General features: G+C 38.3%; 4 protein-coding genes across 4 annotated transcripts; 3 read left to right on the forward strand and 1 right to left on the reverse strand.

Annotated features, from left to right (window-relative positions):
• Positions 1–240: 240 nt before the first annotated feature.
• LOC131775011 (endoplasmic reticulum membrane-associated RNA degradation protein) lies at positions 241–5,755 on the forward strand. The gene is made up of 7 exons (XM_059091108.2): positions 241–529; positions 1,032–1,482; positions 2,083–2,340; positions 2,490–2,622; positions 3,012–3,674; positions 4,522–4,721; positions 5,061–5,755. Exons 1-7 carry the CDS (start codon positions 358–360, stop codon positions 5,212–5,214), a joined length of 2,031 nt encoding a protein of 676 aa, XP_058947091.2. The 5' UTR covers positions 241–357; the 3' UTR covers positions 5,215–5,755.
• An 11-nt stretch (positions 5,756–5,766) lies between these two features.
• Positions 5,767–9,566, reverse strand: LOC131775029 (uncharacterized). Its single transcript, XM_059091132.2, has 2 exons — positions 9,335–9,566; positions 5,767–7,696 (listed from the first exon to the last, which is right to left on the reverse strand). Exons 1-2 carry the CDS (start codon positions 9,469–9,471, stop codon positions 6,721–6,723), a joined length of 1,113 nt encoding a protein of 370 aa, XP_058947115.2. The 5' UTR covers positions 9,472–9,566; the 3' UTR covers positions 5,767–6,720.
• A 3,211-nt stretch (positions 9,567–12,777) lies between these two features.
• LOC136282318 (uncharacterized) lies at positions 12,778–14,986 on the forward strand. The gene is made up of 2 exons (XM_066169847.1): positions 12,778–12,985; positions 13,628–14,986. Exons 1-2 carry the CDS (start codon positions 12,908–12,910, stop codon positions 13,823–13,825), a joined length of 276 nt encoding a protein of 91 aa, XP_066025944.1. The 5' UTR covers positions 12,778–12,907; the 3' UTR covers positions 13,826–14,986.
• Positions 14,987–15,592: 606 nt separating this feature from the next.
• LOC131775021 (glutathione-specific gamma-glutamylcyclotransferase 1-like) lies at positions 15,593–20,477 on the forward strand. Its single transcript, XM_059091120.2, has 3 exons — positions 15,593–16,054; positions 16,129–16,164; positions 19,297–20,477. Exons 1-3 carry the CDS (start codon positions 15,866–15,868, stop codon positions 19,720–19,722), a joined length of 651 nt encoding a protein of 216 aa, XP_058947103.1. The 5' UTR covers positions 15,593–15,865; the 3' UTR covers positions 19,723–20,477.
• The last annotated feature ends 720 nt before the right edge of the window (positions 20,478–21,197 follow it).

The following is a 21,197-nucleotide window of genomic DNA, read 5'->3' on the forward strand; positions in this document are numbered from 1 at the left end:
AATAAAATGTTCTTGAGATTGTATCTTATGCTATGATTTATATTTCTTAAAATCATGCTTGATCATAAAAATGGATTTGATAAGTTTGAACGCGAGGTCTAAATGGAAAAACATCATATGGCCACATTAACCTTAGCCTACACCAGAAAGTACACTTATGGGTTGTGAGAGCGAGACGGAGTGGGTCTGGGTCATCTCCAGGCCCTTCTCAATTAAAGTTGAATATTCAACATGGCGGGCATTTGATAAATAAAGTGCTTCCAGGAATAACTTCCTTTAAGAAGAAAGAAAGAAATATAATTAGACTCTAAAAACACTCTGATTTAATAACTCGGTGGATTTCTGCATCAGGAAAAGATGAACAGCGTTGCTTCTTTCCTGTCCGGTTATATTCGTCAGCTGATTTGCGAATCTTTTGAAAAGCTTGAAGGTGCTGGAATTAACGCGATGAATTCGAAAACGTCTGACTGTGGTTTTACAGCGGGTGGTTATTTGCAATGGGAAAAAATTGGGACAGTTCTTGGGCAAGGTATAGAGAAAACTGTCTTTGATTGGAAATATACTTACATTCTCCTGTTCACTCATTTTAGTTAGTGCCTAAGGATGAACTTAATTAAGAATTATCCTAGAGCTCCACTCCTCTTTCCATATAATTAAAATCCCACTTAAATTTGATCTCTAACTGATCCCTGATTTTGTTGAGCAATTTTCTCTTAAGCGTATTTTCGTGATACTTTTACCCGTTACACCCCAACACCAGTATGCATGTATGTTCTCCATACTGTTTTCTATACTCATCTTAGAGTGCTGAGAAGGAGAATTTGGTTAGCAATCAAGAGCTTCTTCATTTGGTGATCATTTCCTATATTCTCCCATCCTTAATTAATGTGGGATTCAGGGGTTGATATTATAAGGAGAAATCAGATGTTAGTCACTCTTAGAGGTCAGGGGTTAACCAAATTCCCTATGGCTATTCCCTTTTCCCTTTCGCTTTTGTACTGATCTGAAACTAACTATTATTCTCCTCTTAGATATAATAAACGATCATGCCAACTGCGATTATCATGATGCTGTGACAAGGTTACATCCAGTTTGTTGTGCTGTCCACCATGAGCTTATCAGTCTACAGCCACATGAATTTGAAACACAATACATGCCTAGTCTTCTTTGGACTGGATGTGAAAGGAGATTTATAGAGTGCTTCGCACTTCTCAAATCTTCAAACACTGCTGATTACAACTTGTGCCTGCTATTGTTGACGTCTTCCTTGGAGCATGCACTGGGTGATGTGTATTTGTCATACTCTTGTGCTCCCCAGTGTCCATCTCTACTTAAAGACTTGTTAGCAACACAAGAGCTGAAAGAAGTGTTTGGTGAAACAGTGATAAGGCTTTTACACATCTTAATTGGCCCTCCCTCAAGCCTAAACCTTAGGAATATTTTGTGGCATGGCTTTGCAGGACCTGGAGAAGTTCCTATTCAGTAAGCATGTTTTGATTGATGCAAATTATTGAATTTTCCTCCTCAGATATTGCATCTCTTGCATTCTGACTGTTTCACACAATTAATGTCACCTACTAATTTCTGAGAATATATTTTTTTCATACATTTCTTTTTTATAACTTGCATTTCCACAGCCAGCCACAATTTTCCTACTCTTCCAACCCTTACTTATTGAGGAATACAAGTGTATGTATATGATGTGTCGCAAAGATTAAAGGAGTAAAATTTATCCAAATTTCTTTACCACAAGTGATTTCCACTCAGAAAAAACTATGACAGCATCAGTATGTGGGTGTAGTTACTAACAGGAAACTATTATTGAAAGACTGACCAGAAAGGAATTTCTCCCTACAATATACAATATCAATACAATTTCAAGCAAAGGGTCTTGAGAACTTAGAAAGATATCAAGTAGGGGAAATTTTTCTGATTTAAAACTACATTCTAAGAGTTAAAATTATAAGAACTGTCCAGCAGACAGTGTAAAGAAATTCATGTTTAGAACATGGGAGGTGGAGGTTAATGTATGGCACAGGCAAGTAATATTAATACATAAGTTCAGTTTCTGTTCATCTCCAGGTATGCCTCACTGCTGCTGGTGATTACTGCCTCACTGAATGTCAAGTTAAAAGACCCTCCATTTTGTTCAAGACCGATTAAGAGGAGACCTTCAATTGCCTTGTCAACTTGTGCTGACAATAAACTTCACAGTATTTTTCCTGCTTTAGAACCATGTAACATGACTGAGATATTCAATTTACTTAATTCAAGTTTCTTTATCATTCCAAATATGCTTCCATTGTGGCTTACAGCACTTGATTACTTTAAAGAGCAAAGGTATGTCAGGATCTTCTTCTACTTTTTTCCCTTCCTCTTGCACTTTCTGAAACTTTCCTGTCTTCAGCTTGATGAATCCTGGAAGCTTTCATTTTAGGATATTATTAGTTATTCTTTAATAATTTCGCAATATGTATTCTCCCTTTCAGATTTGATTTGTGTGTCATGCTGTTGCTCCCTCAATTAGAACATGGTCTAAGGAGAGTATTTGCTTCCATAAATAACTGTCCACACAGAGTTCTAACGGCAGAATCAACAGTATTGTATACAACATTTGATGAGGTAAATATTTAGCACTAAATTAAAGATATTGCCTTACTTGTGCTTACTAGCTCAAGACAACCATTTTACAAATTCTAGATTGACTGGGGGGAAGTAAAAAGTTAGCCCTTTGCACCCTAAAATCATTATGCATATTTTCCATCTTAACAGTTCTCTATAGATTTCCTTAGAAACTGATAAGGAGAAATTTTTTTGACAACCAAGAGCTTCTTTAGTTGGTTATCAATTCCTTTATTCTCATGACTTCAATGTTTGATTCAAGGCTGAAATTGTAAGGAGAAATTAGATGATAATCACTCTCAGAGAAATGTGGCCCTAATGAGGCACAAATGTCCCAACAATTTTATCCAAAATTGTGGCTCATTTTGTTTCCTTTTTCTTTACTTCAGATTCTTGCACCAGTTTTACAAGATGGCTCAGAAAACCTTTTGAGGCAGGAATTAGGAGATGCCCTCATGGAAATGTTGCTAGATGTTCTTGTGCATTCAGAGGGACCAAGAATTAGAGACCACATCAGCCATGGTGAAGTGGATCTGTGCGAGATTTCACAGCAGTTAGCCAATCACATTCTGTGCATTTGTACAGCATTTGCTGGATCATATTTGGACTCAGATACCGGCAATTTCCCAATTACCACAAGGATCTGTGAAGCAACAAAATTTTACAAGTCCCTTTTTCATCCTATATCCCTCTTAGCAAAGGTTGTACACAATCTTGCTTTGTCATTACTGAAGTGGAAAGATCTACCAAAACCATCTGGTGAAGAATGTGAGGAGTTGGATTGTGAGAGGAACAAAAGTGCTGCTCATTTTCCAAATGTGTCAAGAGCCCTCCAAGCTGTTATTATGATATCAACCATTTTTACTGAAGAAAGTTTAACTAAAATCTTACCTTGCCAATTTGATTTGGATAACATTGACACTTTTTTCCCAAGATGTTTGCAAATCTTGGACACTGCCTCATTTCCTACTCTGTTCAGGTGCAAAGGAGAGCTAGAGATAGCTATGTTGTTACATAGGATTGTGCAACATGGAACAGTAACATTTGAGCAGGCAAGATAAACTTCAACCTTGTTCCCAGGCACACCCTTGTTCCCAATTCCCAGAGCAAGAGAGAGAGTGAGACCCACAACATGGGGGTGATAAGATGATGGAGCAAGGGAATGAGTTTTACAGCTCCAGTTAACTCTTTAATTCCCAAGATCTCAATAGTAATTCTCCTTACAGTCTGCCATACAGTTAGAACTTGAAATGTTAGTTTGGAGGATTTGATATTGGATCAACTAATAATTCCCTAATTGGTATTTTTCTTTATTCTCATCACCTATCTGGTTAATATTGTATTGATATTGTAAGGAGAAATTCTGTCTTGGTCACTCATGGGAGTTTTAAAGGTTAATCATTTTCCACACTGTTCTCTTTACATTTCCTATGGCACAGACAAAGGAGAATTTTTTTGACAATCAGGAGCTTCTTAAATGGTGATCATTTCCTCTATTGTCATGAGATTTAAATTTGATTCAAGGGTGATCACACTAAACGGAGAAATTACAGGCCAGTCACCCTCAGGGGTTGAAGAGTTGAACATTTGGGCCACCCTTAAGGGAGCAGCCCTACTCAAGGGACACGAAGTTTAGTCTTCAATGAAAAGCGCTCCTACTTTTATACTATGTCCCGCAGATGGTGCCTGTATTAATTCACTCTTATTTTAACCTTACCCTACCGGTTAGAACCACTAAAGTACGTGTGAACTGCAAAAAAATATCGATCACGACCTTTTAATCACTAAATCACATATGTTGCATGAAAATATGCGATAACTGCACAAGCGGACGATCCTTGCTTTACGGCAGGAATACCTGCACCTCACAAACGCTGTGTATTTTCTTGTCTCCATCAGATATGTGAAGTAGCGGCCATGAGATACAAACAGTGGAAGAATAGAGAGCTCCGACAGCGGCAGAGAGCAAATTATAAACGTCTGTGGAACCACCTGCCCTTCATATGTGCCGTTCTGCAGCTGATGGTGCTGGTTGTTATTGAAGAATTGCATCAGCTTCCAAGGAGCTCGGAAAATAGGCATAGGAGTACATTCATCAAGTAAGCAGGCCGTTAATATTTTTTTTATTTTTAAGGAAAGATGAAGTGATTTTAGAGCTTAAAGCATATTATCAACATCGAATTTGGTCTCCTTCCTGACCTGTATACGTGTACCTGTATGTGCCAATTGTGTTTGTTTTCATGCACTTTCTCTTCTCAGGGATACTTTTATCAATATCAGTATCTGGGAAACTACCCACCTACCCCTCCCCTAACCCAACAACTTAGGGTTAATGTTGGGTCAGGGGAGGGGTAGGTGGGCAGTTGCCCAGACACTGATATTGATCCTACTTTTCCAAGCCAAAGTAATGAATTAAAATATTTATTTTCTTTCGGCAGATTCTTAAAGCGATGTCTTCAATGCAGTGAAAATATGGAGTCGTTATCCAGTAAATCTAAAAACAAATGGGACGAATGCTGTTCTGTAGGAGAAACTTTTGTGGATTGTGTGCAAAGTTATTATACTGAACTTCGTCATAAATTGGAATCATGACGACCTTCGAAGCCTGCTTTACAGTATATTTAGCATGTTCATTCCAAACCTCGATTAGGTAATTAGTTGATTTAGCAACAGACAATTAATAATAAAAAAACGCGAAGATGAACCATACAGCGAACCTCGCACCACCTCGAATAAACATCTACCTTTAAGGTAGGAAAAGTTAATAAGCGCCCAACCTCTTATAGGCAGCCACCCCTCCCCTATCTCACTAAAAAAAAGGAAAAAAACCTGAAGTGCACAAGAGGAGTATTGATTATCATCTCTCTACCGGCTTACAATCTCTAAATTCGCTGTATGGTTCATCTTCGCGTTTTTTTATTATTAATTGTCTGTTGCTAAATCAACTAATTACTAGTGAAATTATTGATAATTGAATATTTGCCCGGCCACAAATATGTGTCTACCGCGGATGAGCACCCACTACCAAAGTCCTAGAAACTAGAACACCCAAGGCGCTTAATCGAATGATAACGGTACTTATGAGACATTGAAAAAGAGAGTTGTATGACATCTTTGATTAATAAAAAAACACTAGCAATCCCTTATTTCATTAATGTTTTTAATGACATGCATGGACATCATTTCTTGACAAGTTTTCCTATTTTGGTAACGACTTTTCAAGTCTAACTCTATTCTTCAATCAGAGGCGTCCTATTTCACAAGCTTGTCACAAGAACTATTACGTCACAGTTTATCAGTCGAAAATCAAATTGTAATTGACAAGTAAACAGTGCACCAGTGTTGTTGAACACGCTTTTAGATAAACCACTGTACACTTCACAACAGAGAGGCAAATCAGTTACTATATTACAGCATGCAACCTGCCTAAAAAGATGAAAACAAAACTCAGGTTATTGATACTCTTTTTTTTTTTTTTTACAAAACAAAACAAGAAGAAGAAGAAAGAAAAAGAGAAAGAGAAAGTGAACACGAGAAGAAGGAGAAGGAGACAATTTTTAAGCCTCCTCTAATAGCGACCTTCTCCTCGAGGCCCGAACTACTCACGTTTTTCAATTTTTAAAACTTCAGCTAAGATGTTTCAGCATGTCAATTGCAATCTGTGTTCGTATTCGTCCGAAACCACTTTCAGTTTTTTTGTTCTGTCACCACGTCTTTAGGGTTCTCCTAAACTCCTGAACAACTAGGTGAAGAATTCATTCTATGCGAAGGAATTCCATCAAGAAGCGAAAAAATAACTCAAATATGCATGCATCTCTAGAGAAATTGAAATTACTGGGGTAATGGAGCTCTTATCGATAAAAGTGCGGGAATCTCGCGTGACCAGGACGCAGTTGCAATTACTTTCGCATCTAATTGGTTGAGAGGGTGGTACGGGTGTTCTGCATGTACCAATGACAGAGCGAGGTAAAACCAACCAATGATACCTGGACTACTTTTGACACCCAATTGAAAAATTGTTCAGTAAACTGAATTTATAAGGTTCGAATATTTGGGAAGTAGGAAAAAGCAGAACGAAAAGAAAAACCAAGTAATTGCCTACTTGAGAAACTTATGGATAAGCGTGACGATGAGAACAAGAGCTGGCACAGGATACCCACCCTTGTGTGTCCCAGGGACGCCACTGGGACAAGGTTTTGGCGTCAGTTCAGAAGTGAATTTCATATCCAAAAATCGCTTGAGGCTGGCAGGGAAATCTGTAAAATATCCATCAACCTGAAGATCAAAGAACTTTTGATACTCGTTATAATGATCTTGGGTGTAATTCCACGCCAAGTATTTGTCTTCGTTCCTGAACGTGTAAGCATGAACCACCAGGTTGTTCTTGCGTGCATTGGTGAGGAGATCGGTTGTTTTCTGCAGATAGCCATTACGCTGTGGTATAATCAGGTTCTTCCAAACACCAATACCAGCACAGATAGAGGACAGTTCTTGGAGCTTTGCTTCAGGAAAGGGATAATCAAAAAGTTTCACCAAAGGCAGCTCGGTTTTCGTCTTCAATTCTCTAATGCTTTTCTCGCTGAAAGACTGTACATAACAAGGGGAGTCTTTTTTACGATATCCATTCTTGTGCAAAACGTCGAGAACCACATCCTCGAAAGTTGTGTTTTTACTTCGCAAAATTTCTAACGAATTTACCCACTCTGGATTTTTAATCTCAGGGTATATTCCTACAACTCTGTTGACAGATTTGGCGACATCAATGTACTCCTGAAGTGTAGGAATTTTAAACAAGCCGTTAAAATTTGGATCTCTGAATGGATACTTCTGATTAACGCCGATGGTTTTGATCTCTGCCAAAGTGAGATCCACAGTGAAGATGTCGGTGATAGTCTTAGTAGTGTTTGAATAAGGTTGGAACACCTTGTAAGTCTTCACTTTGGAGTGAAGGGTTTGGTTTTCCCAGACATTAGTGGTGTGATTCAGCCAGCTCTCGTGGCGGCAAATGGGCACCAGATCCTTGGTGATACAGACATCGCATTCAATGTAGTCTGCGCCATCTTCAACACCCAACCTGTTCAAAACATAAGGAAGTCAGTCATTATTTATCGCGCCTGAGGGGGAGGGGGAGGGGCCGCACGGAGGGTTTTAGGGGGCCACACGGATGAAAGGAGGAGGATCAGTCGTCACCAACAGAGTATAAAGGGAGTACTACATACAAATTGGACTCAGTACCCCTGTTTCCAATGGGAGGGGGGTATGAGAATATTACCGAACCTCATTGGGGAATCAACTCGACTGATTTTATCGTGACATAACGAAAGTCTTCCGACATATAACGAAAACCTTCCCCACACTTCTTTCGTGTTCTAGCTGCTTCCTGCGTACTCAACAACAGAAGAGAGCTCAGTCAAGGCTTCTCTATTTGTTAATTCAAGAGAACATGAGCTTACATACATCAATCGTGGTTTTAGGGTCTCTCTAGAAAGGTGCCAATGGATTAGAATGGACATAACATGGACATAAATTGTTTACAGTGGACATGATATAGTTAGGAAGCCTCTTTCGCGATTGGCAAATGAAGATGGCCTTCGATTCGCCCCAGTTTTCTCTGCCTCGAAGCTCAAGTGTTAAGGATTTTATGTCATCAGTCCCTCATCATTAAGTGGGTGGCGATGAGAGCTCAAAAATGAGCTACAGAGTTCACATGAAAAGAAAATGTATCCTGCATATGACGACAATAAAGAACAAACCAACAAAAGAAATAAATGAATGGACACAAAGACAAATGGAACAACTAACAATATCTGTATAGGCCATGTATTTAATGGGAAACGATTCTCCCTCCGGTGAAAAAACAAGCAAACCTCTCCATGATATTTGTTTCGTGTAACGCGTGTCACACAAAGAACGTCATATTTTAAAAATTCTCTGTGGCTCCGATTGTTCTCAAAGCTACTGGCGACGATAAATCGCAACTGGCTAAACTTCCAGTCTCCAAGTGGAGCCCAGAGTTTTGTTACCTTTCAAGCACTTGACAAACCTTTGAAATTCTTAAAACTGTTTTGTGTTTTTATGCTGCGGGTTACCCGCAAAGTCCTTCATGTGACAAATCGTAGCAATCCGCTTTCAAATGCAAACTGTAAGTTTGATTACGAACAAGTGTACTATAATTTCACGGCTGGTTTCGTTGCCTACCGAGGAAAGACGAACCTTAATTTTCAAGAAATCTGACTAAAGGCATTATTTCACTCAGTCTTGTCAACTTTATTTGCTCAAATTTAAGACAACTCAATTTCTTTTAATACCGGTAAATCAGACGAAGCACTGGAGTGTAACCTATTGTCCTTTGTGTTAAATATTACAAGGAAATAATTGATTAGTCAATGACTTTGTTTTTTGTTTTTTTTTCGTGTTAAAGTAGCGTGGGAAGCGATTTCAAGACCTATTCTTTTTTCTTTAGTCCCAATTTTCATGCAGGAACATAAATGATATAGGAATTGCTGTCTTTCACGCATCTCCACATTTTTATCATCAAAGGTCAACCTGTCATAATTATACTAGTTGCACTTAAAAATATTCCTTTCGATCTATATGACTGTTGTTATTTTGGCTCGCGAAACACGGCATAAAAGTCTCTGCATTGCATTTTGTATCAAAATTCTTGCCTCTTTCGATCACGCAATGGTAATTTGAAAAGTGAAGTTCCTACCTGTATGCCTCAACGGTGTGTTCAGGTAATCTACCGGAGCTGCCACGGTGTGCAATATTCAGTGGCCTGACAACCCGTTTCTGGGCGAAAGATGCTGCAAACGATATCAACAACAGAAACATCGCATGCTTTTCCATGATTTCAAATCTGTATTGCTAAGACCGGAATAAAGTATTTAGGTCCGCGGTAACACTCTGCAAACGGCTGATTAGACAACTTAGTTGTTACTGGAGACTGTGGTATCAACAACAGAGGACTTTGGTCCCTCACGCCACCTCTGGTGGAATGCTTTCAATAGAGCTGTCGATCAAACTTATGAGGTATTGCGCAGTTGCGTTCCTCCAGGGGTTGCAAGTCCCAAGGAGGCACTTGGATATTTCTAGGGCACGAGCCCATAATGGGCCCCTGTCTAGGGCTATATGCAAGGTCAGACTTATTATGCTCGAAAATTCGAGCATTATGGTTTTACTCGTCAACCCTGAAAACATAGCATTATGCCTAATTTTGCAATATGCTTCCATTGTTTAGTAAGAGTGTTTGAGAATCCTTCAACCTCCTCTCCCCCCCACTCCGCAGCCCTACCACAGACAGGTAAATCTAACTAGGGATAAAAGCCTGGTATAAAAGGTTTACTGTACTTTGAAAAAAAATATATTGTACAAAATTTCCGGCTACACATATTTATCTCTTGTTAAATACGTAGGGTAGTAGCCAGGCCTTCAATGAAGTATATATCCTTTTAAAAAATATAGAACAGTACCAGAAACTCCTACAAAGTAATGAAAACGACCCTACAAACGTTATTGTAGAAGTATATTAGAGACGCAGATTAACGCGCTTATGCTCAATAATTTAAGCACTATCCTCGATGCTCTGATTATGCACTAAACGTCAGCTTTTCAAAATTCACCACGGAGGTTAAAATACCTCTGAAAATTTGTAGCGGAGAAACAACTTTTTAAGTCACAGATATTCATAATCCGCGCAATCATTAATAATAATAAAAAACCTAACCAAAATTTACGTACCGTTATATCTTCGTCCCTTCGACCGACCTAGCTCGAAAATTACCGTCTTCACTCCAAGATCACGTCCGTGTTTGTAAACACCCGTAATCAAAATCAAACCTCGGGAGGACTACACACGATCTGTAGTTAGAATACGATGCGAAGGTCTGAAAATATTGTCAAACTTGCGATGTATGTGCTAAAACATCACGGGGTAAGCCTTCAAATATCGGCATACAGGTAAGGGAAAAACAAATTGTCTTGCACGGTAATGCACGAGCAACGACTAAAACGCAAGAATGTTATAAAGGCTCTTAAAATTCCTCAACGAGTTGATTAATAGTCCGTTTTACAGTTTCGTGCTTGGTTGCGAAGCCTTTGACTAGGAGTGAGGTTAAGGGTGACCTTGTTATGATACAAAAATTGCTTGGCAACTAAGTACACAACTGTAATATGACCTATGTCCAGTTGTGTGGGTGTGGGGAAAAAGAAACACCACGATTTTTAAGCCATCGGCAGCTTTACAATCAAATTTTCCGTTTTTAAGAAAAGTAATAGAAAATCTTATAGTTTAAACTATGGGTCGGTGTTCCTGAGAAACAGGAATCAAAGCCGTAACACGCCCCTGGACTCTACCCTCGCAAAACTATTGACTTGAATTAAGAGAGAATGAATATCGATCCTCTTTTTCTCATGAACAAACGTTGTAAACACGCACTGACATAGAAAGTTTTATAGTGGATATGTAAGTCCAGGAGTACAAAAAGAGAAACAAAAATAAAACTTTAATTGTTCAGCGTAGAGTTATTTGGGGTTGATGAATTGTCTGAACTCATTAAAACTTAGCTCTTTTCCCTGATTTTGGCTCCTTTTCAAATCACTCCGTTTTTGTCTTCGTACGCAGATTGTACAATTATACTAGTACTACTCGAAACTTAACTTTTTTTGCACTCAAGTTTAAGAAACTATGAGGCTGTTTACTTATCCACAGACCGGCTGTTTCCTGGTCGGAGGATTTGTATATGATCTCAGTTTTCAAAGACAACCGTATAATTATTTTCCATGTACAACCAAATCGGGGCTCTCTTTGATCTAGGCGGTCCGCTCAGCTAAAATCACACACCTAAGCATAACAAACATACGAAATACGACAAAGGAAATGAAAGTGGACTTCTCCTTTTTCATTAGTAAGCTTTGGTGTTAGAGGAACAGAAGGGAGTGTTAGCAGTAGTAGTTAGAAGCGAGCTTAAGAAGTAAGGACGGAACGCCAATGAAAACGTTGATCAAAAAAATGAATTGATTTTTTTCAGTTAGAATTTCCTAAATGGCTGGACATGTTAACCGTCTCTTACGGCGCTACACCTCAACTTCAGCATAAAGTGTGAGCAGCTTTGAGTTAAAAATGGAAACTGAAATCATTTGCTATATAGGGGTTTCCGTTCTCTGGCCATTCAAATTCTCGTGGTTTCACATTGATGTTTTGCAGAGGGGGCTAATAAATGTACAAAGTTTTAAGACGCACTTGATTAGCTATTCATTAGATCATTTGAAGGTGAAAACAAGATTAAAGCACTGTGAAAGTAAGGTGTTTTGCCATTGACCAAGAACACAAAGCAATAGACCCGGACCTCTCAAAGCAAAGTCCAGAGTACTAACCATAAATAAACTCATATAATATATTTATGAAAGATCAGAGGTTTTTGACAAGGAGATAGTCTTTTGCTTCGTCCTTGGAATACAGCTAAGTATTGCCAAAAGATCATGTGATCTCTTGGTATTAAGGGGGTTGTCTGTCATCATTTGCCAATCTTAATACCCCCTCCTAAGAACTTCCCTAAATTTGACCCAAGAAAAAATTTTCATAATGAGAAGTCTGGAATCTCCTGTAGGAAACTGAATACTGGAAGGAAACTGTTCACGAGTAGGTAAAACACAAAAACCAATAAATCAATGAGAAGAACACCCATTTCACTACAGTCAAACTACAGCTGCCTGATGCACCTTAAAAGCTAAACAATAGTTGACAAGAGAGGATGTTCTTCACTCACCATCGTAATTTAGTATCCCTATAATTGCAAGTTTTTTCTTCTCTCTTTCCCCAGGCGCTCTCCTCGCGCTCAAATGAGAATAAAAGTCAATACATTGCCACTAACAGTAACCGCTTATTAACTAATGTATGTGGTTTTCGATCGGCGGGGTTGGAACCGGGGTTGGAACCGGGGTTTCTATGGAAGAGAATGTAACGGGCGTTTCTTGATACATGAAAGAATACTGAGACTGTGTGTCTTCCTCATTTGCGAAAATCATTATCCGTCACGCCAAGCCTCCCCGGGGTTAGAGCTAGTCCTCACCCCCGTACCGAGGGTTAAGTTGTTCTCGCACCATTCCTGCGCCCACGATCGAACCTAACAGCGTTATGATGGTAACTAACGCAAGCTTCAATAATTTGGATGCGCTTTTTATCAAAATATATATATTGTATGACGAATAATTTTGAAAAAATAATTTGCTTGCGACAAAAACTTCCTGTAGGCTCCAAGGAGGGCGTCCTTCCTTTGATGGACAGATGGATCGTATGGTCTCTTTGAAAGAAATTCAGAAACACAACAAGGTGGACAACGCTTGGATAGTGATCGATGGGAAGGTAAAAACCACTGTATAATTTAGTTTAAATATTTAAAATTTTTCCAATTTTAGAGTTCGTTCCTCTCAAGAGATTGTAAACTGATCTCTTGTTCCTCTTTGGTAGCTTGCATACGAATTCATCGCAGATTGTAGGCTAACTCTTAGTCTTGATTTTCCGTTTCATCCTTAGCTCACTGTGAACTTTTAACTCGGAATTTTGGTAGAGCTTGACTTTAAATTTGGTGTAGAGACATTCTTTCAATCCTAGACGTTACCAAACCGAAAAAAAGAGATAAAAAAATTGCATCATCCATTTCAAAAGTGCGATAGTTCACTCTGTACCATGATTTAGTTATGGGCTGAACACAGTTGTGTAAGATTGACCTTCATTAGTTGTTTGGTGCTTTTGGCCTCCAGAAATAAGACTTGCATTGAAGGCATTGGAAATGACAGGTGTGCTGAAATCTTTCTGCCATCTAGTTTTCAAAGAATCCTCTGGGAGATTTCAGAGTCCTTTTAAACAGAGTACCAATTTTGTAATCACAGTAGGTTGTTTTAGTGTCCTCTCTTCCTTGTAAGCAAGGCCATTGTTAGATATTTCAAGAGAATATAATATGTGTTGATTGGCATTTTAAAAGGCTTTCATTTACTCTGTCTCCAGGTGTACAATGTATCAAGCTACATAGCTAGTCATCCTGGTGGGGATTCCATTCTTAAAAATGTTGGAGGAGATGCAACAGAAGGCTTCCACAACCAACCTGCACACAGAGTTGTTAAGAATCACATTGTTTCCTTGTTGCAAAAGTTTTATGTGGGTCTCTTGGCACCAGAAGAGGAAAACTTTGATAATCAACCATAGTCAAAATGGTTGTTAAGGTAATACACTTGGTGTGTCTCTTAGATCACTGTCTGATTGAATACATGGGTTGAACCATTTCTGTCACAACCATTTCTTAGTTACTGCGATGAAAAGCTTCTTCTGCATTCCTAAAGAGACTTGTTTGACCAAGGTAACTTGTGTAACACAGTTGAGTTTGAATAAATGGGTCAAACAACTTATAAGCAAACTAGTAGCTATAGGGAGAAGAAACTACCCTTTACCATGTAACATCAGTCTGTATATTATCCATACTGTTCTCTTTCCTTAATTGCTGACAAAGAGAATTTGTTTAACAATGTAGAGCTTTTGTAGTTGGTGATCATTTCTTTTATTCCTCTGACCTGTGGGGGCAAGGGCCTGCTTCACTCAAACACATTTACTCAGCATTCAATTTAATGACTCTAATGCATACGTGAAGAATAAGTAAATTCCTAAGGAACAGAAAAATAACTTTTGCAAAAATGCACTAATGTATTAGACAAGAATAATGAGTGCAAAGATACCACAAGACAAAACTTACCAATTGCTAAGGGAATATACAAGGCATGAACATTTGTAAGAAAGTTTACCTCAACACAAAATAAGACACAAGCAAAAAGGGCATGAAATATGATATCAGAAGGGCCATGTAATTTACATAAAATGCAAAAATTATGCTGTAGAAATGATATGTGGAAAAACAAAAAATAAATTAATGGTTGTGGAAATATGAGACATATTTGTGAGAAATAAAAAAATTACACATGCACCACAACATGACCATAATATATGAGTCAGAGGTGATATTATAAGAAAGATGAAATTACATACAAGTTACTTTTAGGGGTCAAAGACTTACTTGGACCTTTAACAGTAAGGGGTCATGTTAACAAGTAATCAGCAAATTTCCTTCTAGAATTGAATGAAGTTAGAAAATCCAGGGATTATGTTTCAAGTGGTCAGATTGTAAATATTCCTACAAAACTTAATAACAATTTAGGGTGACTATAATGATCTGAAAACTTGAGAATTTACTATTTTGGTCTGATCTGCAAGAAGCTATTGCTCTCTAGTGAAATTGTTGCAAAATATGTTAGATCCTGATAGTTATTAGAAGTGGGAATTATGCTGTAATAAAAACAAAGGTATGAAAACGTGGTTAATGTCTACAAAAACCTCTTTTCAAATGGTATGATCTCAGAAATGTAGACTGGAGAGTATTCAAATTTGTTTTTTAATTTTCTGGTAAATTATATGTTGTCACTGGGTGAATTATTTTGTTGATGAAAAGGCATGTGATGAACATTTTCCAAAAGCCTATCAAAGCGATTGAAAGTAATCCCTCGCTTTGTTCTCTGATTTGCTTAGCAAGTTCACGCCACTCTCGTCCGTTCAAATGTGTGATTTTTTTCAAGCTTTTTGATTAAGTCAGTCCTAAATCGAAAAAACTATGAGAATTGAACGTAAATGCAATTTAAAACGCGAGTGACTTAAACTCTTTTTATAGAAAAAGAGTTGATTTCCATTTTTAGATTAAAACAGTGCGATACTAACGGGCCACCATACAATAGCGTGTGTTGGGAACTTACATCAGCACGTTGGCGTACTGCGTTGAGCGAAAACATAATTGCGTGACAGCACTAAAACGAGGAGGAAGTAGAGTTTTTATTCCATCGTGGTTAGCGAAAAAAAAGACAGAATTGTGTCGTTTGAAAGAAAGTTTTTGGAGTCATGAACTGACCAGATAGAATGTTTTTGTTGTGTTATTACTATATATATATTTGTGAAAGTTTCCCATGCGACAGTGGCGTTAGTCCTCTTTCCTCCCGTGTTGCGTAAGCCGCGTGGGTTTTTCCCAATTGACCAATCAGAATGTGTAAACTTCGTTTACCTGCGTCACAAAGGCACGTGCGACTTACAGGGCTGATGTAAACAGAGGAGCGCAAAGTGAGATCCAAACCGGTTCCTCGAGCGAAGGACTTCGCATATATTCCCTCTTTATGTGATCTATAAATCGTTGTCTCAACCTAAGTTAGAATCATGATTGAGAAAGTTAATTCTCAATCAAATAGTAAAGACGATGCTTCAAGGAGTTTGTGGGTTTTTGGCTACGGTTCTTTGATTTGGAAACCCGATTTTCCTTTCGAATACTGCGTTGTCGGCCATATCGATGGATTCGTCCGGCGATTTTATCAGGGAAGCACTTGGCATCGTGGTGATTCCGAAAAGGTAGAGAGCATTCAATTTTACATTGATTTGAAAACATATAAGAGAGTCTCATAACGCGTTATTTTTGTTTTCAGCCAGGTAGAGTGGTAACCTTGGTGGAGGAAAAACAGGTATTTTTATGTAAACAGCGTTAATGATCGTAGAATTTCACTGTACAAAGCTATCTTGATAAGGTAGCATTGATAGATAACATCGGGAGCCACAGAAGGAAAGGATTGATTTTACTTCCTAGTTAACGATATCTTTGTAATGACAATAACACGATCAAGTATAGTTTTTTTTAGACGCGATTCGATTTTCCTAGGATCTTTCAACCGGCTTAACGTCAATCAGGCTGTACGAACAATGTATCATAGATTTTGTTTAACGCGTTCAGTTAAGGTGTGCAAGTTGAATAACAAATTTAACTTACGACAATGATGTACCAAATGACCTTCGGAACAGTACAGTCTATACTATCGGACGCGAGAAACTTTTTTTTAATAGAGTCACATCTTATTCAAGGATAGTATTAGATCTGAAAGAAATTGTTTCGTTCACGCACGAGTGGGCGTTTTAGCGTTTGCTTTCTCTAAAACGAAAAGTGCAATCAATTTGTTTTGGAATTTTTTAAGTCCATGGTTCGTTAGTGCGTTGGTAGTAAACAAACTTGGATTGTAATTTGCATACAGTCGTCTCTGCGTAAAACGGCTCAGAATTTATTAGGTCAAAACGTCTTTTCCTTTTGATGGAATCTTCCATCGAAACATTGAAAACTCGTGGAAGTCCAATGCTACAAGTATTTGCTTTGTATCAGCGTGGGTGCAAGCAGGTCGAGACCCAAATGCGGATGGTCTAATTAAATACGCTCTTGAATTTTTATTTAATCTCTATCTTATGTTGTTCGTTGTGTCTCCTTTGTAATTGTGAATTAAATTTTAAAACAGCTTTTATTTAGCTCCTTTGTGCTTGCGAGAAAATGAAAAGTGAAATTCGAGAACTTTCACTCATGTTTTTCATGCTGCTTTTATAAAAAATTTACGTAATGAACTTTGAAAAGCTTGCTTTCTGATGCAAATACATATCTCCGCCTCTTGTGATTTCGAGGAATACTTTTATTACATCCAAACCAGATGTTTTCCTATACGTTGGTCCACCACTTTGGTATTTTTGGTGAAATTCGTTATGTTTAAATGTAAAAGCCACAAAAGTTCCTCGGCAAATTATCCCTTGGAAGGTTTTTGTTTACGGTGTGAGTCGGAAAATTAGACATTTTTCCTCGACCAGGTCCCCAGCTCAAAACCTGTCATGCTGGATTTTTGTATTAAATGGTTAAATAAATCTTTAAAGAGATAAGGAGATTCGTCAAAATAAAACTCAAAGTGGATGAATTTGATTGGCGAATAGTAATTCAAAATGACACTTGTTAAAGAAATTGTGAAGGGTTTAGGGGATATTGAACTTGGGCAAGTTTACTTCGACAGGTGTCGTTAAAAAAATCATTTTCTTAATTAAGTTCCTTTCCTTAAGTAAATAGCGAACAATTTATACTAGTCCTAGGAAAACTTGTGTAGTCCAAGAGGGCTCGTGGTAAAGGAACCCGTGGCAAGAAGAGCTTTTGGCGTGAGCCTAATGAATTTAGCGCTCGGCCGTCAGAATAATGAGAAATATCATTCTACGCACAAATCTTTGTTTCTTTCTTTGTTTTTTCTTCTTTTCAACCGACGCACACTGCACGCTCTACAATCAAAGTATCAAACGCAGCACGTTTATGAATAAGAGTGCACGTGGTCCAAGTACTGACGTTCTGCTGAGTGGCACATGACCGCTTATCTGTATTCACCCAGAAGCATATACTCTTTCGAGTAAACAGCGCTAAGAAGTATCCGCCTAAGATCGTTTATTTTCAGCAGTGAATCATTTTTCACACTGAATTATTTGATCGTAGAAAATGCCTTCTTCACCGAAGAATGATAAGAATGAAGAATGCTTTCAATCAAACAAAGAAACCAAAATTACTCCAACAGTGATACGTCTTTGTCCAAATACTATTATAAACCTCGCACTTCCATCATCTCTTACTTTCCTTCCCACAGCTCAGTCCGAGCAGACTTGAAAATTAGAGAGTGAAGGAAAAGAACGAAGATTGTTGAAACTTAGGAACTAATGGTTTGATTTCTCACATTTCGTGGCGTGTTACAGGCTTTAACGCCAATCTTTATTGTTACCACTAAAATGAAGAAAATCATAACTCAGAACTTCTTAAGGGGAAATCAGAAACAAAGTTCACTAAAACCTACGAAAAGTACACTGACTGAGGACGTTTTCTTGTATAGCTTGCGAAAAGGTACCTTTAATGTGCACGTGTAATTGTGTTTATTACATCCATTTTGAAACCACTGGTAATCTTTGCAATCCGATTGGCTCTCTGCAGTGCGATTTAGTCGCAAATTGCATTATCTTGTGTTCGAAATCGCTTGTTTTTCTCAGCTAATGAGAAAGCAACACTTAAGACAAAACAACCAACCAGATTTCAAGGCTTAATCACAGTAACCAATCGAATTGTCGGAAAGTGAAAGTTATGAAAGGGATCGTGCAAATTTTGTCCCAAAATCTTTTGGGACAAAATGGATGAGTTCAATTTCTTACAGTTTTTTAATTAAGAAAATAAGATATTTGTACGGACTAAAATCCTGTATTTGGGTGATTAAATTTTGTCATTTGAAAATGGGTGTAGATACGAGGCAACACTACTGCCGTGTTAATCATAACCGTTACAATTTCTTCAAATGTGATTGGTGCATTGGCTGCTTTATTTTTCACTAATAATTCTGCGTAGTTGTAATCGGACATAGCAATTGGACAATTGGCTGTAATCGGACACTTGTACACTTGTAATCAGACAGTTAAAGCAGCCAATCATACTAAGTCCACTCAGCTGAATCCATCAATCACAGAATTGATCGCAATAACCATAGCAACAACCAATTATCCTCTCTTACTTTAGCTTTAGTCTCTACCAGAGATGTTTGTGCTCAATGTTTTTTTTTTCCCGGAAATTTAACGGTTATGATAAATTGGTAACAGGACTTCGTGTCGTCCAATTCTGTCGGTAAACATACTCGTGGTTGACAAATCAGACTCCCGCTTCGCGGTCGTCCAATTTTTTGTTCATCACTCGCATGATTACAGACCGAATTGGACTCCTCAGTCCTATTATTATTATCAATTGGTTAACTTATATATTTTTATTTTCTCTTTAGGGCCGTGTATGGGGCATCGCATACAAGGTAGCGAGGGAAAACGCAAATCTTGCCTTGGGAAAACTCAACGAACGTGAAATCGCTCTAGGGGGCTATGATCTTCGTCATTTATCTTTCAGTTGTAACGAGAAACCTTCACACAGATTCAATGTGGTGGCGTATGCTGCGACTCCAAAAAATGCTCTGTATCTTGGACCAGCCTCGCCAGAGCAGATCGCCTCACAAATTGCCTACGCAAAGGGGAATTCTGGCCTGAATGTAGAGTACCTTGTTCGTTTAGCGGACTTTATGAGGGAAAAAGTGCCAGATTATGACGAACGACACCTGTTTGATTTGGAGAAATTAGTCAAGAAAGAGTTAGGACTTTCCACTGATGCTTTCACGTCATGGACTCAGCTAAAATACAACTTAACGAGTCGAGGATGAAATGAAAACCGCGGGTGATGGTTGTAAGTAGGACATAATCTAATGAAAGAATCGATAATTCCATGAAGAAAATCTTTATTAGAAACAACCGCACTCGTTTTGTATTGCAAAGGAAAAAGGAAAAACACTGTCTAAATGACGTCCAGTCACTTAGAAAATAACGTTAAGTGACATTGCATCAATGTTGAATTACTTTGACTTTTAATAGAATTTACCCAATTTCTATACTATTTATTTCTAGGGGAAGTAATTATAAGGGGCTGACAGAAGGCATATTGAAAACGTAATTCCAAAAGGATTTGTTTTCATACTTTCGCATCTATCTTGATAAGAGAATGATTTATGTGACGAACACTTGAAAACAAAGATATATTATAAATATAGTGTAAATAGCAAAAGTTTTGCTCAACTAACGTCGGGCCGCTTCAATTTTGACCCACAAATTCTCGTCTTTTTGTTAAAATTTAACAAACCTAAGTCAAAACAAGTCTTACGTGAAAGTAGGCTACAGAGGTTAGAGGGGTTTGTAATATTTGATGAAAAGTAGGAAAATTGCTTTCCAATTGTTGTTAACTCCCACTCTGGAGGACTGAAAGTGTGAAACTAACGCACGCTTTGGATACTTTTTACGTTGTTAAAAGGTTATGTATTTTATAAGTATGAAAAAGCGTTGACTTACAGGTTGCAAAAAAAAACAAACAAATCTAAAAAGATTTCTTGATTAAATTGATGAGGTGAAAACCATTGCGTCCGCTTTGTGCGAGTGTGTGTGCGCGTGTGAGAGTGCGAGTGCATCTTTTCTACGACCTAAATGAATAGACCAAGCTCATGGAGTTTTCTTTTTCTGGTATTTGCGCTTAATAACGTATTGCTTGTTCCAGGCATTCCGTTGGTAAAATAAAGCGCAATAGCAGACGGCCCGATATCCAGCGCGATAGCAGCGGAGGAGTGGAAAAACGGGGAAGGTTGGGTCGGGTTGCCTAATCTACGACCCGACCCAAACCTCCCTCATTTTAGCCATACCGTTCCTATTGCTCTGTTAACTATTTCGTTCCTTTTATAACATACAAATTAGCTGGGCAGAAGCGACTACAGCTTCTAGGCGGCACTTTTTGACCGCATTACTCGAAACTGTGGTTAGATCAAAAGATATATCTGCTATTCGCTAGCCGAAAGGTTCGGTCTGGGAAAAACTGTACTCGAGACAGAGGGCAGAGTTTTTCCACGCTGGTGAATATTTTTTCTGTTTTGCTTCACTGAAATTAAAAACCTAGATTACCTAGGAGTACAAGTGCAGTTCTTCACGTCTTCAAGACAAGTGGAAGCGCGCGCGAGGAGAGAGCAAAAATCACGCGCGGTACTCAGGCTTCGTTCTTGCCTCCGCTGGAAAAATAAAGCTTGCTTTAGGGACTTAATCGTGATTTGAATTTTTAGCGAGCAAGCTAGCAACCATTAGCGAGTGGAATTTCCAAACG

The sequence above is a fragment of the Pocillopora verrucosa genome, chromosome 7 (assembly GCF_036669915.1).
Source record: "Pocillopora verrucosa isolate sample1 chromosome 7, ASM3666991v2, whole genome shotgun sequence".
In the NCBI taxonomy this organism is placed as follows: domain Eukaryota; kingdom Metazoa; phylum Cnidaria; class Anthozoa; order Scleractinia; family Pocilloporidae; genus Pocillopora; species Pocillopora verrucosa.